The sequence below is a fragment of the Castanea sativa genome, chromosome 1 (genome assembly GCF_040712315.1).
Source record: "Castanea sativa cultivar Marrone di Chiusa Pesio chromosome 1, ASM4071231v1".
NCBI classification, from domain to species: Eukaryota; Viridiplantae; Streptophyta; class Magnoliopsida; order Fagales; family Fagaceae; genus Castanea; species Castanea sativa.
Window position 1 is genome coordinate 78,667,826 of NC_134013.1, and position 16,722 is coordinate 78,684,547.

The 16,722-nt window shown below is 33.9% G+C and overlaps 1 protein-coding gene across 4 annotated transcripts; it reads left to right on the top strand.

Moving 5' to 3' along the window:
* The first annotated feature begins 2,847 nt into the window (after positions 1 to 2,847).
* LOC142621666 (uncharacterized) lies at positions 2,848 to 15,908 on the top strand. 4 transcript variants are annotated; one of them, XM_075794997.1, is made up of 8 exons: positions 2,848 to 3,018; positions 3,854 to 3,886; positions 4,323 to 4,358; positions 7,608 to 7,798; positions 9,709 to 10,628; positions 11,608 to 11,728; positions 14,039 to 14,098; positions 14,230 to 15,908. In XM_075794997.1, exons 5-8 carry the CDS (start codon positions 9,772 to 9,774, stop codon positions 15,664 to 15,666), a joined length of 2,475 nt encoding a protein of 824 aa, XP_075651112.1. In that variant the 5' UTR covers positions 2,848 to 3,018; positions 3,854 to 3,886; positions 4,323 to 4,358; positions 7,608 to 7,798; positions 9,709 to 9,771; the 3' UTR covers positions 15,667 to 15,908. The 4 variants fall into 4 exon arrangements, with proteins under 4 accessions (XP_075651112.1, XP_075651111.1, XP_075651110.1 ...); XM_075794996.1 differs by lacking the exon at positions 7,608 to 7,798; XM_075794995.1 differs by lacking the exon at positions 3,854 to 3,886.
* The last annotated feature ends 814 nt before the right edge of the window (positions 15,909 to 16,722 follow it).

The following is a 16,722-nucleotide window of genomic DNA, read 5'->3' on the forward strand; positions in this document are numbered from 1 at the left end:
TATTCAATTGGAGGAAAACTTTGTCAATTTAATTATACTTAAAAAAAAATTCTACCAGCATACATGGTAGAATTTTGTGATACTCAAATTAATTAACAAATTTATGTAAGAAATATTTTACAAATATTATTAAAACTATCATAATAATTAGAGTGCCACTTGAAACTCTAAATTAAAAATCACAATGTGTGTGTATGTTGGAGGGGGGGGGGGGGGAGTCGAGGCCCAATGGAAGATTAGACTTGGATCAAGGCCCACTATTATTAATTTGTAAAGATGGGTATGCTGACCAATACTCAAGCTTTCTACATGATGAATTATCTCAAAGAAGTAAGTAAAGGCAAAAAGATTAAGTCAAATAAATTTGATTTAAGGTAAAAAGAGTCGGTTCATTGTTCCTCGAAGTGGCCGAAGAGCCCTTCTACATTTGGAAGATTACAAGGTTTAGTATTTTCTCTCCTCTCTTTGGGATCTGATTCTTATTCATTAAGAATCTCTACCCATTTATAGTCATCCAGCTCTCATCCTGGCCTTCCACATGGAGGGTTGTTGATTTCCCTCCAGGGTACTTGTCTCATCTTTTCTTTTGAGGACATGTTGAGTAAACTACAAGCTATATTGGCACTATTCAAGTGTCATTTAGCCATTAATGCAGTTGACATGGTTGGTGCAGTGCATTCAATGCAGATGTGATGGATGCTTCTTTGGGAAGCTTCCCTTTTCCCCTTATCCATGCTTGTCATTGTAGCCTCCCTTGGTTTCCACATTCCAGCCTTACGTGGCTTTCTCATCCTCTTTGTGTCCTCCTCACCTGAGAGTCTTCCTCAAGCTATCCAACTCTTCGGCTACAAAGCTCTTCTTTTAAGTTATTTTGGCTCATTTGGGTCAAGTTGATTATTAACTAGGCCTACATACTCCTCGGACCTGACCTAACAAGGTTACTACCCTAATGCTCTGTTTGGATGTTAGAGAAAAGTGGGGGAGTAGAATAGAGAGAGGGAGAGTCATTAAATTACCTTATTTGAAAGTTTTTTAAGGAATGAGGGGAAGGATTTGGAGGGGTTATAACTACTTCTAACCCCTCATTTTTAATTCCCCCAAATTGGAGAGATTTGAAGGGAAAGTAGAGTACATAAATTATTGACTAAATGAATTACCCAACTTACTCTTACTATATTAACAAAATTGATCATAGAACAATGTTGCAAGTCCATTTTCAAATAGAGGTAAATTTGTCTATTTAAAAATATTTAAACATTTTCTCTCATTTCTATCTCAATTTTTAAAACATCCAAACAAGAGGAAGGGCTAATTACTCCTCTCTCCCTTACTTAATTTTAAAAACATCCAAATAAGATGAAGGATAATCATTCTCCTGTACTCTCTTCCCCGCTACTCCCCTCTACTCTCCTCCCTCTCTAAACTTCCAAACGGGCCATAAGCCTCCCCCCTCCACAATATATATATATATGACAAAACTTATATATAGTACTTTAGGTACTATTCTTTAAGTTCATCTCTTAAGATTTCACTATGTGGCTACTTAACTAAATAATACATTTCTGTTCCATGAGAAAAAAAACCACATAGCAAAATTTTAAGAGGGGATCCTGAGAAACGGCACCTAAGTATAAAACTTATATATAGTACTTTAGGTGTTGTTCCTTAAGTTCTTCTCTTAAGATTCTGCCATGTGACTACTTAACTAAAAAATACACTTCTATTATATGAGAAAAAAGTCACATGGTAAAATTTTGAAAGGGGATCCCAAGAAACAGCACCTAAAAACTGTACTTAAGTCTTGCCCACATATATATATGTGTGTGTGTGTGTGTGTGTGTTATACCTGGTGTAACTCTAAGCAATATTACACCACCCAATAACTTGTTAATGAATTTATATTTTGAAAATTTCACCGTTAGATTACATGTTCTATACGTTCTAAACATGCAAGCCAATTTTCATACTAATCGGATGTTATTTACCATTCAATTCATAAATTCATCTTTTATGCATTATTTTAAACTACAAAAATTCAAATTTATGCAATTGATTGATGACGTGACTATTGATATTTAATCACCTTGAAGTTTTGTAAGCGTGAAAAATATATAAAAATGATTACAGTCGATTTGTCAAAATTCACATCCAATTTAAGAATATTGATTAATATAATATTACTTAGAGTTACTCCAAGTGTAACTTGAACTCAACCTCTCTCTCTTTCTCTCTATAAATAAATAAATAAATATATATATATATGGACAAAACTTAAATACGGTACCTTAATTGTTATTTCTTAAGTTCTCCTTTTAAGATGCAGTCATGTGGTTACTTAGCTAAAACATATGTTTTCATCCTATAAAAAAATATTTATATAGTAGAATCTTAAAAGGAAAACCTAAGGAATAACACCTAAGTACTGTACTTAAGTCTTATTATATATATATATATATATATATATATATATATTGTATGAATAATACATAATATGCAAATTGAAATACAAAATTATATAGATGATTAAAATAATTAAAATAAATATTAAATTATATTTTAAATTTCTTGAAATTTTTGATAATAAAATTTTTAATTGTACTAGAACATATCATAGGTGTCAAGTTATTATTGACTATTACTAATGTTTAAAAAAATAATTTCGCTACAGATTAGAACCAATTTATGGTGTGGACAATTGACATAGTATTACCCAAAAAAGCAAAAAAAGAGAAGAAAAAAAATTAGGCCAAATTAAGTTTTGGTGAGAAGACGGGTGACGTTAACAATATCCCACCACGACGCTGACAGCAGAATCCCTAAAAACAAAGGCCAGGATTTAATAATCCGTATCAGTATCGCATTCACACCGTTGCTCTAGCATGTACGGCTCCTTCAGATGCTAAGCTATGCCTACAGAGAATCAATGAGATAGAGAGAGAGAGAGAGACACACACACACAGAAGATAACCTTTGAAAACAGCGTCCCTCTTACCCCGCAGGAAGGACCAAGCCCACCAGGTAAAAAACCCCCATCTTTGATTTTCTTGTTTTTGGGAATATTCATGCAGATTTTGACTATGAAATTTTCATTTTCCTCTGTTGCTTTTGGGTATTACATGCTTCAATTGATGCAAGCGCATTGTTTATTGTTGTTGGGGTTTCTTGTTTTTTCGATTTGAGGCATTTGCTTCAGATCCAAACTATTAAAAAGGTGGAATTGTTTCGAGTGCTAAAATGTGGGGTTTTTTTTTTCCTCTCCAAATGTTGAGAATTCTTAATTTTTATCTATAAAACAAAAGAATAGCAAGTGTTTTTCATCTGGGTATAGAGAATTAAGCTGAAAACTGTAAATCTATTTGTTGCTTTGATTGTATTTGGTACTGAATAGGCCTCATATTCCACCCGTTATATATATGAAAATTACATGAAGTTAGATTTCATGTACTCTTTTTCATCACTGTATTAAGTTGTTCTCCCAACTGGGTTGTGATGGGGAGGAAGTTGTTTTCCTTTTGATGTTGGAATTGGATATCTTTTTTTTTTTTTTTCTCAAGTGAAAAAAAATTAATGCAAAAATATATTTATGGAAGACCAATTGCGTCACCTTTATGATCTGGACCATTTTGCCTGCATAAAATCATAGTTGTTCAAGCACATATTAAAATGTTATTAATATTTTTCCCATAGGAGACAACATTGTTTTCAACTAGTTTTAATTGGTAAAGAAATCAGCTTTATTTTATATATGTATGTATGCATTTATTTATGATGATATGAGTTTCTGCTCTTTCTTGAACGAAGCTGTATTGGGGTATCACCTTCTAATTTGTCTTCATTAATTTCTTTGTAGCAGGGAAAATTTCCATATACTTGCATAGATGACAAGGTTGTACATTGTTTTTATTTTGTTCTCTATTACATAATAAGCTTGAAATATAGATTACCAGTCATATGTATAATTTGTTAGCTGGTGCAAACAGTACATTGAGAGATTTTTTTTTTCTAGATAAATAGGGGTGGGTTTTGGTGGGGTTCAAAATCATATCGAGAGAAGATTGCTTTGTTCTTCTTGTTTTTACCACCCTTTTTTGTGCCTTTCGTGTTTGAACTTTGAATTAGCAAATTTACTAGTTTTGGATTGCAGTGAAGTTAAACAATGTCTATGCCAAGAAACAAAAATTCAAGGCTGAATGCACCATTCTTTACATATATAGCTGTTATGCTTTGTTATATAGGATTTAGCATTATCTACAGTTTGTCATAGATGAGCCAGTGGCCTCTTTAATCTGTGGTCTAAACCTGCAATTGTTTTCTCTCTCCAGATGTTATACACCACAGCAGTCAAAGCCAATTACCAGGTAATTTTCTGAGTAAAACTTTTTCGTTATTAACATATTATGCCATTCCATCATGATTCTTTAACTAACCAATTATGTAAAAATATGTTTTAAATTCCATTTGTGAATTGGCAATCCAAAAGATAATTAAGTCTCTCCAATTCTAAGTATGGACCTTTTGGGGAGAACTAGACATCTTTTAATCCCATAAAAGCACTAGACCCTATGTAAAATTGAACAAGTAGAAAGTAGAGAAAAATAATATGGTAAAAAACTTAGGGGTAGGCAAAAACATCATACCTGGTGGTTCCTTAAAATAAATAAATAAATTTAAAAAAAAAGACCTAGGAGTCTTATGCCGTGTTTGGATGGAGGGGGAAAGAGGGGAGTTGAGAAAGGGAATAAAAGTGGTATAATTCACTTTGTTTGGATGTGTTTTTTAAAGGAAGGAGAAGGGGTTTGAGGGGATTTGGAGAGGTAAGATTCCAAACCCCTACTTTTTTATTTCCCCCAAATTGGGGGAAATTGGAGTGGAGGGGTTCCACTTATATAAAAAAATATATATGAAATTGTTAATTTTGCCATGATGATGTCAATTTCTATCTATTTATTTAAATTGAATAAAAGAGAGATATAATTATCAATTTATATGATGTGCTAACATTTCCTTGCCTTCTCAATTTAATTTTTAAAGGGTCCAAACAAAGGGAGCGGGACATATTTATTCTCTTCGCCCAACATTAATTTTAACAATGTTTTTGGATACATGGATGGGGGGGGGGGGGGGGGGGGAGGGGAGAGGGGAGGAGCGTAGAGTGAAAGGGGATGGGGTTTTAATTAGGGGGATTTTGAGAGAGTTTCCACTTTTTTTAAAAAAATAATAATAATTGTTAATTTTGCACTTATGATGTCAATTTCTATCTATTTCTAAAAATTAGATAAAACGGAGGTATAATTGTCAATTTATATGATATCATTTCCTCATATTCCCTTTTTAATTTGTAAAACATCCATACAAAGGAGAGGAATATCTTTTCCCCTCCCTCTACTTAATTTTAAAACATCCAAACAAATGGATCATTCTCCTCCCCTCTCCTCTTTATCACCCCCTCACCCGCTACTTTTCTCTTCCTCCAAATTTCCAAACATATAATAAAATATCCCAAGGGGAAAGGATAATCTCCACTCTCCTCCCCTCTCCTTTTCTTGTATCCTTATTGCCTCACCACACTCCCTCCAAACTTTCAAACACACTGTTGGGCCTCACGCTGAAGGAGGATGTATTTACACAAGTGTGGCACGTTATCATTCTAATGCACTAGAAGGATCGAGCAATTCGTCATTGTTTTGTGCTTAAAAATATGCCAATCAATCATTTAGGTAGAAGAAATGCTTGGAGATTTAGAAAACTGGGAAGTTGATCAATCTTGCTAGTTTAGTGAAGCTAAGACTTGGGATTGGTGAAAGGCTGCTAAAGTGAGCAAGGTTATACATGCTAATAAATCGTACCAAAAGTTCATTATGTATACCAAATGCAAGGGTGAAGTGTGTGTTAGGTGTGTTTTAAAAGAGTTCCCACATTATTTAGTATGGAAGTTTTGTAAGTTTCATTTATTAAAAAAAGAAAAAGAAAAAGAAAGAAGAATAAGCATCTTGCAGCTTAAAATTGACCCAGACTAATAACTAGACCTTCTAAACAAAACCTCACAAACTAGTTGCTGAAATGAATAGAAATAGATCAAATTCCAGCAATTATAAAGTTACAAAGTACCTCAAATCTTCAAATCCAGCAAGTTCCATCCTTTTGTATATATTGCTTGGTAATTTAATCATATATAGTCAAAGGGACATAAACGCAACAAGGGGGTATAATGAAAGTACATAAGAAGTATGCAAGAGAGAAACAAACTCTTAATTGCTATAGACTATTTTTTATTGAAATTTTCCAGCCTTGAAATCGGACTAATTCAAGAATAACCACTTACGAATAAAGTTTGTATTTTTCATGGCCCTCTAATTTCTCCGTCACATACTTTACTAGATTGTCTTGAGAGTAGCTTTTCCTTTATTACCATCCATAGGGTGAAAGAATGTTGCGAGAATTGCTAAGGAAAACCAATAGATATCCATGTAATTCACCATAGGTTTGTTACTGCTAACAGAATTCAATGTATCACTAGAGTTATAAACTCCACTCGGAGAAGAAAGTCGAGTAGTAATCATTTTTATTACTTAAGAAATCAGTTGTGGGAATACCCCTACCCTTTTTGAATCTTCTAGTCTCATTCTCTGTCACTTCCAGCAATTAGAGTAAAACTTAGGTACAATAATTTAGATGCAGTATATTAAGTTTTCTAATTAAATTCAAACACTTGAATGCATTGTCCAATAAAACAAAATTAGTGTTTCTTTTTTAAGGATAATTAAATTTAATGCAATCATAGAATTCAATTGAGAAATCTAATATACTATACCTAAGGTACTATACTTAAGTTTTACCTTAACAATTATTAGTAACAATTTGGCTATGGGTATAATGTTGGTTATCATGCTCTAAGATTTAATTTATTTATTTATTGAGATTTTCAATAACATGCTTTGTGCATAATTTTTTGACTCGGCAAAGAAGTCCGTTGAAGGATGCCTAAACACAATGAAATATGGTCTTTGATAAAGAGTTAGCATAGATTATTAGAATTCCAATTTTAGATATTATAATCATAATAAAATTACAAGTTACCTCTATTTGATTTGGCCTTACCACAATGTAGTCCATAAACTTTCAATTGTTACATTTGACCTTCTAACGTTTGGATTAAAATGAAATTATTAGGGTTTTGTCCAAAGTACCCCTGTTGGTTTTTTTAACCAAACCTTAAGGTGCCAAAATGCAACAGTTGAAAAAGTATGTGGGACTAAGTTGTGATTGGATCAAACCATTATGGGGTAATTTGTTTGTCCAAAAAAAATACAACATCTGTTAATTTGGATGGAACCTAACAATGTCATTTCAATCCAAACTTTAGGGTTCAAATGTAGTAATTGAAGTTTGTGACTAAATTGTGATAGGGTCAATCTATAAAGGGGTACATTATCATGTGATGAGTATAATTATTTATTTACTTTTATTTTTATAAAAGGTGCTATGATGTGTACCGAATGTGGTTATCATGGTTTTAAAATCTTGATGTTAAAGTCATAGATTCTCAAATAGTTATTTATTTTTCTATGAAGCTTGTAATTAAGACAGAATTGAAATGTTTATATTAGGTGGTCTCTTAATTTTAGCAATCAGATAATATGGCCCGTGAGAAGAATGTGAACCGTGCTTTCTTTAAAGTCTGAATATTGGAAAATTATATTTTAAAGATCGTTTTGACAAGGGAGTTGCTGATGCTGGTAGACATATTTTTTCCACATAAATATCGAAGCACCAATGAAATTGGAATCACCAAATTAAGGTAATATTTGTTACAAAAGCCATTGGGATATATACAAATGATGCTATGAGAATTACAACGAACATTTTGATTACATACAAAATTTGATTAAAAACGAATTACAGCTTCGTGTAAAAGCACATATGAAGCAATCAAATATGAACAACTCGTTCATTACAAAAGGAAATTCATGGATATTTATATTTAAATGGAGGGCTCCAGTAAGAAACGTGTGAATATCCAAAGAATAAGATCACACAACCTCGAACCTTAAGAAAGGACTGATTTTCTTTACATGATTATATCCATAGAGCTCTTACAGCCAATACTGCAACGAGAAAGTATCTCATGAGGCGTTTATGGAGTGTTCCTCTCAAATTTGGCGGGTCTAATTATACTCTTGTGGGATCTGTATGTTATGAGGGAAACGCTGCATTAATTGGTTTCATAAGATAATTTTTCTAGTGCAACACGCCTGCATTGAAGAAAATCTTATTCTTATTCTTATCCAAAAATAAAATAAAAGTAACTTGACTAAAGATGTCTTTGTTTGCCAAAGGAACTAACAATTTTATTCGTGAGAAATTCTACTTAAAAATATGAAATTATATTTATAAAAATAAGAAAAGAAAAAAAACCAACAACGTTTGTACACAAGCAGTCTATCAAGAAACCTAGAGTTGCACAAACAGTGATGTATCACCAAAACATGCCAAAAGAATTATTAGGTGTGGACGCTGAAAAGCAATTCCTTTTTTCTGAAGCCAAGTGATAGTCAAGCATGAGAGACAACACAACTATCATATGTCCTTTGAAACAAAAGAGAAAGAAAGAAAAAAAAATGTAAATCTGGCGTTGGCATTAATAAATTATGTAAAATAAAGTAAAAATGGAAGACCTGCCTTTTGAGTGGCTTCAAGAATGATAACCTATATGCATATTTGCATTCTGAATAACCTCAGGTTGTATGTAGCAATTGCACAAAAAGTCTTTTGTTTTGTATAATCAACCCACAAACTTCAGTCCTTGCAGTTCAATTCCCTTTTAGATTTCAAAGAACCACTTTATTTGTGTATTTTTTTTAAAAAAAAAAATCTTTTAGGCTACTTTGTGTTCATTTTTGTGTGCACCAAGTTGTCCATTCTCATAATAAATGCCATTGGGTCATAGTATGCAAAACTCCCACTTTTGTAGGTTTTGGGAAAGGTGATTGTAGATAGTTTTATCTTTTTTTTTTTTTGAGAGGTTGATTCTCGAACTTAAACCTGCTATATATTACTTTTGATGGAAGACACTTGCCATTGCACCAAGTCCGGACTTCAATAGAATACTATTGCTTAAAAAAAAAAGATTAACTGAAGATTGATGATGATATGGTTAGGATGCTATTCATTAGGCTGCTGGAAAATATGTGTAATAAAAATTGAAATCCCATGTCTCAAGTTTCTCATTGTTTGAGGGTGTGCTCACCACCAGAGAATGGTGGCAAAAGTCAAGTGCTATATATTTTCTAAGGGCCAAGTCTGTTCAAGAAGGCTCAGTCTTGGGTATCTTTTGGCTTGTTAAGTTTAGAGGGTTCAAAGGCATTGATGCTTCAGAGATTTACTACTTTTTTTTTTTTTGCTCAACAGATATTTACTAATTGAAATTTAATTGTTCTTATTTACTAGTAACAACTAACACCACCACCAAAAAAAAAAAAAAAAAAACTCTATTGTCTAGTAGAGTAACTTGTTTCATCCAATGGGATATATGGTTGCATGATTTTATAAACTTGGTTTTTAGAAGAAACTGGAAAGTGTAGACAGAATTAAGTTACTTTTGCAAATTGTTAAACTTGAAAATGTTAGCAGTTGCAATAACTTACCTATTAGAATCACTGAATTCTTGCATACTTGGGCCTTGATTGAATTTGTATGTCCTGAATACAGATCTAGTGCAAGAAGAATTATTTGCAAGGACTGAACTTTGTTGGTGGATTGGATTTCTAACATATGTGGCATGAGAAACAAGAGGGCACAATCTTACCAGGTCAGACAATGCATACACCTATAAGTCAGGGTGCATTCATGGAGAACAAGATACTGACACCTCATTCAGGAACTTCTGAATCATCACGAAAGAGGAAGTTAATAGCTGTTGATAAGCAACACACCACTTCTGAACCTGTTCATGAATATGGGTTCCCTAAAGAGATTGAAGAAAATTCCCTTGAATTGTTTTTAAATCAAAGTCAACTGTCAATTAAAACAGTTGGCATCAGGAATCAATCTAAGAAAGATCAATTTGATGGTCAGAATACTCTACCGGCAACTCGACAAAATTATAATGGATATTACAGAAATGGAGCTGAGAAAATAAGCATTGCATCCCCAAGCGTGCTGCCTCAAAGTGATCAGGCTTCAAATTGTGAAGGAATAGAAGTTGCCTCAACTGCTGGACCAGGCTCTTTGTTAGCCCCTGCGGCTATTGAACAAAAATACAAAAATGATATGTCACTGGAAAATGAACTCCAATTTAGCAGTGGCCCTTTAGGTGTTGGCTTGGGTGATAATTATAAAAAGGAAAATGGTAGAGCTCGTGGAGACAGAAATAGCCAAATAGTGAAGAAAGAAGAAGGATCAGAAGTTGAGAATATTAAGCATTCTTTGGAAGAAACTTCACCTAGACATGGTAGTTGTTCTGCTGCTGTGAATATCAGGCATGATCTAAAGCATGGTTCTTTAAAGTCCACCGATAGAACGAAATTACTTGTCAGAAAAGTGGCTCCCACATTTGCTGAGAAGCTCTGGGATGGGTCCCTTCAGTTGAATTCTTCTGTAAATGTGTTTGCAGTTGCCTTCTTTAAGAGGTATATTCATCTTCTTTTAAAGTTCAATTCTTTTTTTAATAGACACTTGAAAATGAAATTCATGGTTGGATTTTTGTCCATGTAACATTTATCACTGTTGCTTGTTCTTTCCCCCCCCCCACGCACACACAAAAAGAAACATAGTTAACAGGATAGAGATTGTAGTAGAATGGAAGAGCGGTGTCTATTGCAAGAAAAAATAAAATTATTTTAATGTCTCCTCCCCTTTTGTAAGAAAATCTGCAAGAAGATTTAGCTGTCCTAGTAATCTTTTGATTGTTCTAAATTATGCATTTCCCATATTTGTGCAGACTGACCCCCCCACCCCCCCCCCCCCCCCAGATGTCTCTCCCCTATTTGTCAAACGCCCATATGAATGAGTCACAAGTTGATCCTACTGTAGTCTGGAGTCCACAACATGAAATCTCTATAAGTTTCTTTGATGGAAGCAACCTATCTGGAAGTTATCCCTCTAATATTATAAGGGATTTCTTCTAATATTGCTTTATTCCTTGTGTTGTTTACAGTGAGCACTAATCTGAAGACACATTTTTGTTTGAAGTGAAGTAAATAGTAGTTTAGGCATCATAGCACAGAACATGGTTTTTGTTTAGTATTACACTTCCATTGCCAATACATTTCCACTTTTCCTAAAAGACCCTATAGACCTTGGATATAAAGCTGACTTTTTGCTTTCATTTGATTGATGCTGGCTGTTGGAATGCTTCATGCACATAAATTTCGTTGCCTTGTGGGACATATAATTCATTAATCACTTAGCATGCTCTTATTTAAAGGGAAAAAAAAAGTCACTTAGTGCAATATAGAACTCCATCTCAAGCAATTTGTCTTGTAGACCACATTCCCAATTGTTTGGGATAATAAACAATAACCAAACATGATATCCACAATGTATGTATAATCTTGAAAGGGTTAAATTTTTTATTGTTAACCTGTGTACGATAATCTTCATGTGTAGCGGTGAGAGGATGCCTAATATCAAGTGGTGTGAATCTGTAGAAGTCAAAGGCAAAGTGAGGTTAGAGGCTTTTGAAAAATATATTCAAGATCTTCCTCGCTCACGAAACCGAGGGTTGATGGTATGATGCTCTTACTTTTGCCCATCATCATGAAATAAGAATTTATATTTCAGGGTCTAAATTAGTTTTATAGAAGTAAATTGAAGATCTGCCTTGCTTATGCTACTCGCTTGCTGATGATTAGTAAGGCAACTGGATAGTAAGTTTCCTTTGCTTCAATGATAATAATGTAAAGAAATGAATGTTATTTTCTGATAGAAAAAAATGATCAAAGACAGTGATAGAAAATGCATGTTATATCAATATAGTTATTTTCTCAGATGCTGTTTGGATGAACTATTAAAATGTGGAAGGAGGAAAGAAAAAACAGAAATGATGGAGAAAATATGGTTAGTTTGTTAGAATCAAAAGACAAAACGAGAACAACCATGATTTTTTCAACTCACTGGTGGATCAAAGGACTTTGGAGGCAATTGAGAATTCAAATGTGGTCCATTCCGGCAATTTATGAAAATTTTCTGCTAATATAGAATCAGATTACCTGGGGTGACTTCACTGTAAACTGAAAGTGTTTCTGAACTAAAGTGGCTGATTTACTATTAATTTCACGAGTTAGATGATATGCATTACTGAAAGCAATTTAGAGGAGGTACAGGAGTGTAAATTAAAGGTGTCAGTGGAACTGGATCTTAAAGGTGTTACAGTTTATTCTGCTGATGTTGACATACGAAAATTGCAGATAGTTATGTGTTCATTGGGAAGTATAGGAGTTGAGACCCCCCCCCCCTCCTTTTTATCTTCTTCTGGAGATCTCATCTTGTGTAATATATAGCATGATTGTGTGATAAAAGATGGATTTTTTTTTTTTTTTTGGGTGCTCTCAATACCAGATTTGCGTGGTAGGAGGCTTCTGTTGCCAAAATTGTTATAAAGATCTTCACTATGGTCATATTGAAGTTTCGAAAGTTAATTTAAGTTTATAATTGGGCGGATATGGTGATTTTGGAGAATCCTTGAAATGAAGAATTATAAATTAGTGCCAATATAAGCCAAGTGCCTTGTAGCTTAACTAGTTGAATATCCTAGTATTTCTAACAAAAACATCTAGGGTTCAAGTCCCCTCCCTCCCTACTAATATTTTATCAAAATAAATTAATTTATTAATGAATGCCAATATAGAATTCTATGTGGGCTAGAGTGTTTAGTTGTTAATATATAAATTAATAGAAGATCCTTCAACTGCCTAAAAGTAGGGGAAGCATTTTGACACTAGATAATGGCCAGCATTTGGATTTGTTGGCTTTCATGCTATTTCAAAATCACATATTGCATACTTGCAAAGTTGCATATATTAGGTCATAGGTTATATAGAAACTACATTTGTGGTGGTGCTTGATGATTGTGTTTGTAAGTTATAAGAGAGTTTTAGTGTGATGGCTTGAATCCCTTTTTGAATTCCGAGTTTTCTTTTTGTCCCATCTCTACACCTTGCGCAAATCCAACCCAAGCTTTTTCCCGCTACTCTGTTTCGTAGACATGAATCAGCTAGATAACCAATGAGTCATATCTAGTCTAGTCCTTGACCCACCATTAACTGAAAGTATGGACTGTAAAGGATCTTGAGCAAGAACAACTTGTGCACCCAGATATCCTGCATTTTTGGGATTAAGTGCCATAAGATCATGTTTGGTTGAGTGAGACAAGAAAATTTTCATTAACTATTGACCAGCTAATTTAATGAAAACCAATCATTTTGGTTGCTATAATAAATATGAATCAGTTGGCAGGTTAAGTGATAAAAATCAGGCGAATGTTGGGCTATTAAGAAGCAAAATGTTCATAAAATAAGTGTAGTTGAAATGAAAATGTTAAGATAGGTAAGTGGAAATACAATGAAAGATATGTTAAGATAGTTTGATTATGTGCAAAGGAGAATGATTAATGCACTAGTGAGAAAGAGTATTTAAGTTGAAGGGACAAAGAGAGGTAGAAGACACCTAAAACAATATTGGTAAAAGTAGTAAAAAATAACATGTTAATTAAGTAGGTGTTATAGATTGGATAGGATAGAATGATGGGGAATATTAGTAACACCCCTGATTTGTCTATTGAGGATCCATAGCTGACCCTAAAATTTTGGAACTTAGGCTGTATTGATAAGAGCCCAAAACATGTCTTATGTAATTCTATAACTACTGACAATTTTACAATGCTAGGATATGTATTACTTATTGCATGATAAGATTCTTGATTCTATTTCCTATGAATAATATCTTTGATGCATTTTGAGTTTTATACTACCTAGAGACCCAACATGTTGCATGTTATACATTCACATGAGATTTAATTAATCTTAGCATTTGTCTTCAGGTAATATCACTTTGCTGGAAAGAAGGGTCTTCTAAAACTGGACTGGCAGGCATGAAAAAGGTGAGTCAAAAAGAGTAATTTGGAAATTATTAACAGATAGTACGGATTTAATTGTTAAATGCTAAAGCTGAATCATAGAAATTTCTGATGAAAAGATGATAATTTTTTTTTCTTGTCATTACATTAAACAGGTTGCAAAAGGGTACAAAGAAGGGGAGAGGGTTGGCTTTGCACAACTCTCTCCAGGTATTGATCTTTACATCTGTCCTCGTAGTGAGACCATTATCACAATACTTGCTAAACATGGGTTCTTCAAGGGCATGGCTGCTGTTGAAGACAACCAAGATTCCTTGATTGGTTGTGTTGTGTGGCGAAGGAACCGAGCAACTTCCAATACTGATGTAAAGAAACTGAATAAAAAGAGTTGTTCCTTGACGGAGCGGCCTGTCAATTCACCTTCTGACTCTCCTACTCAAAGAAGTGCAGAAAATAATTTGTCTCATACACCACCAGCTGAGGAATCCATACCAGTTGCGTCAGCTACAGATTATGCAACTCTTGAGAGTATAGGAAATAATGGTATTGAAAGCAAGAATGTTAAGCATAGTAATGCCCAACTTGAGTTCTGTAATCCTTCCACCAGTTCTAAACCCTTGCCAACACCTTCAGTCCCAAGTGATTCTCTATCTGTTTCAGTAGGAATCAAGACATCATGTTCTGACTGTGACCCTCATCAGGGTTCTTTGGGACAGTCATTGGAAGTTGAAGCTCCTCAAATGCACAATTCAGGACAAGAGAAACCTAAACCGAGTTTGGAACTTCAAAAACCTGTCCTGTCTCTTCCAACTGATGTCACAAAGAAAGTTGTGTCTGTGCCTGACGATGATGATCTTCCTGAATTTGACTTTGGGACTTCATCCGGTATTTCTCAGACTATAACAAGCAAGCCTCTAGATGCTTATATAAGGGAGAAGAAACTTTCAGCTGAAGGATTTAGGAATATTGATAGGTCCCTGCCTCCAACAGTATCACTAATTGTCAATCACAGACGATTGGAAAATTCAAATATTGCACAGCTTCCCCTAGGTGCTATTCAGAAGAAGACTCCCCCGAAGAATTTTTTTGAAAGCAACAATATCTCCAGATTTCCCATTGTGGAAGGAAAACACACTACTCAAACCATAGCTGTCACCACACGAGGTAGCATTAGTGCTGTTCCATGTACAAAGAATCTTTTTCATGATGATGATGACATGCCTGAATGGTGTCCACCTGACGTTGAGCTTCACAGGCAATCGGTTCCAAAGACAAATTGGCCATTAACAACTTCAATCAACTTCAAAGTACCAAACTCAATGTTTGAAAGTTTCCATGCTACTCCAAGTCCTCTGCTTCCTTCTACATCTCGGGTTGCTATTCCTCCACCATTTGCTACTCAAACAGTCCCTTCTGCATATAATTGCCTCAATGAAGTAACTATGAGACCTGTGCAGCCAAGACCAGCTGATGGACATATGCAAAGGGGTCCAACTTCTTTGATGAGATTCAATTCTAATTCACTATTGACACCTACTTTAAACACATTTGATGTCAAATTTCCTATCCATCATGCTGGCTGGAGAGGCTAGAGGTAATGATGCTTGGAAGGAGCAACACAACTAGTAACCTGACACCTTGAACTGTATGTGAAACAGTAAAAAGACGTCTTAGAGAATATTGCTTCAGGTAGAAAAGACACTGAAGAAGTGTGATTTAAATAGGGATATCAAGTTGTAGATATTACATAAGCAGAAAGTTGATGTGCAGGCTCATGCTTAGGGTCTTTTGTTTTCATATATATAAATATATTCATTTCTTTGATATTCTGGTCACACAGTGCTCCCAAGTTTCCAACCAACCATGCGTCAATTAGAAAGTGCATATGAGGACTTCTCAGTCTAAGAAACCGAACCCTGCCATGGCTCAAGAGTCGAGCCATAAAGATGACAATGATATGCAAACTCATGGTATCTCTTAATCTTATTAGTATTATTGAAAAATTATAGAATATTATTTTATTGATAATTTCTCCAACATAATATAATTCTTTCTGATTCAGCTTCCAGTCAATAACAAAAGTTATTTTGTTCCCTCTAAAATAAGATATAAATTAACTCTTTCTTTTGGTGTCCTTAAAATATGCAAGCAATATATCCTAGGAAAGGTCTTTCAAATAGTAACGAATTAATAGCTCATAAATTTAATTCTATTTAAGGGTCATGTTAATTGATACCTTTAGAGAAATTGTTAATAAATCTCAGTAGGAAAGTTTTGACACTACTTTTATGAGAGATATAAAAAACTATCAACAACATTTAGTGTTTTATCATTCTCTCAATAAAATAGTTTCTAAACAAATGCCCTTAAAACATTGGTTAACATTTCCCTATATTTAATATTATGTCAGTAATCAAACTTATTGGATAAAACATGTTTATCAAAAAAAAATATTGGATAAAACAAGTTTATAAAAAAAAATATTGGATAAAACAAAAAATAAACTTAGCCTACTCTGGGCGTTGATTTTGTTGAGTGTAACAAGAAATTATTAGGTCTATCGAGAGGACTACTAAAATGGTCCTCTCAACCAATGAAATAATAAAACTTATATAAATGTGTGAGTCGAATTCCAAATCAACACAAAA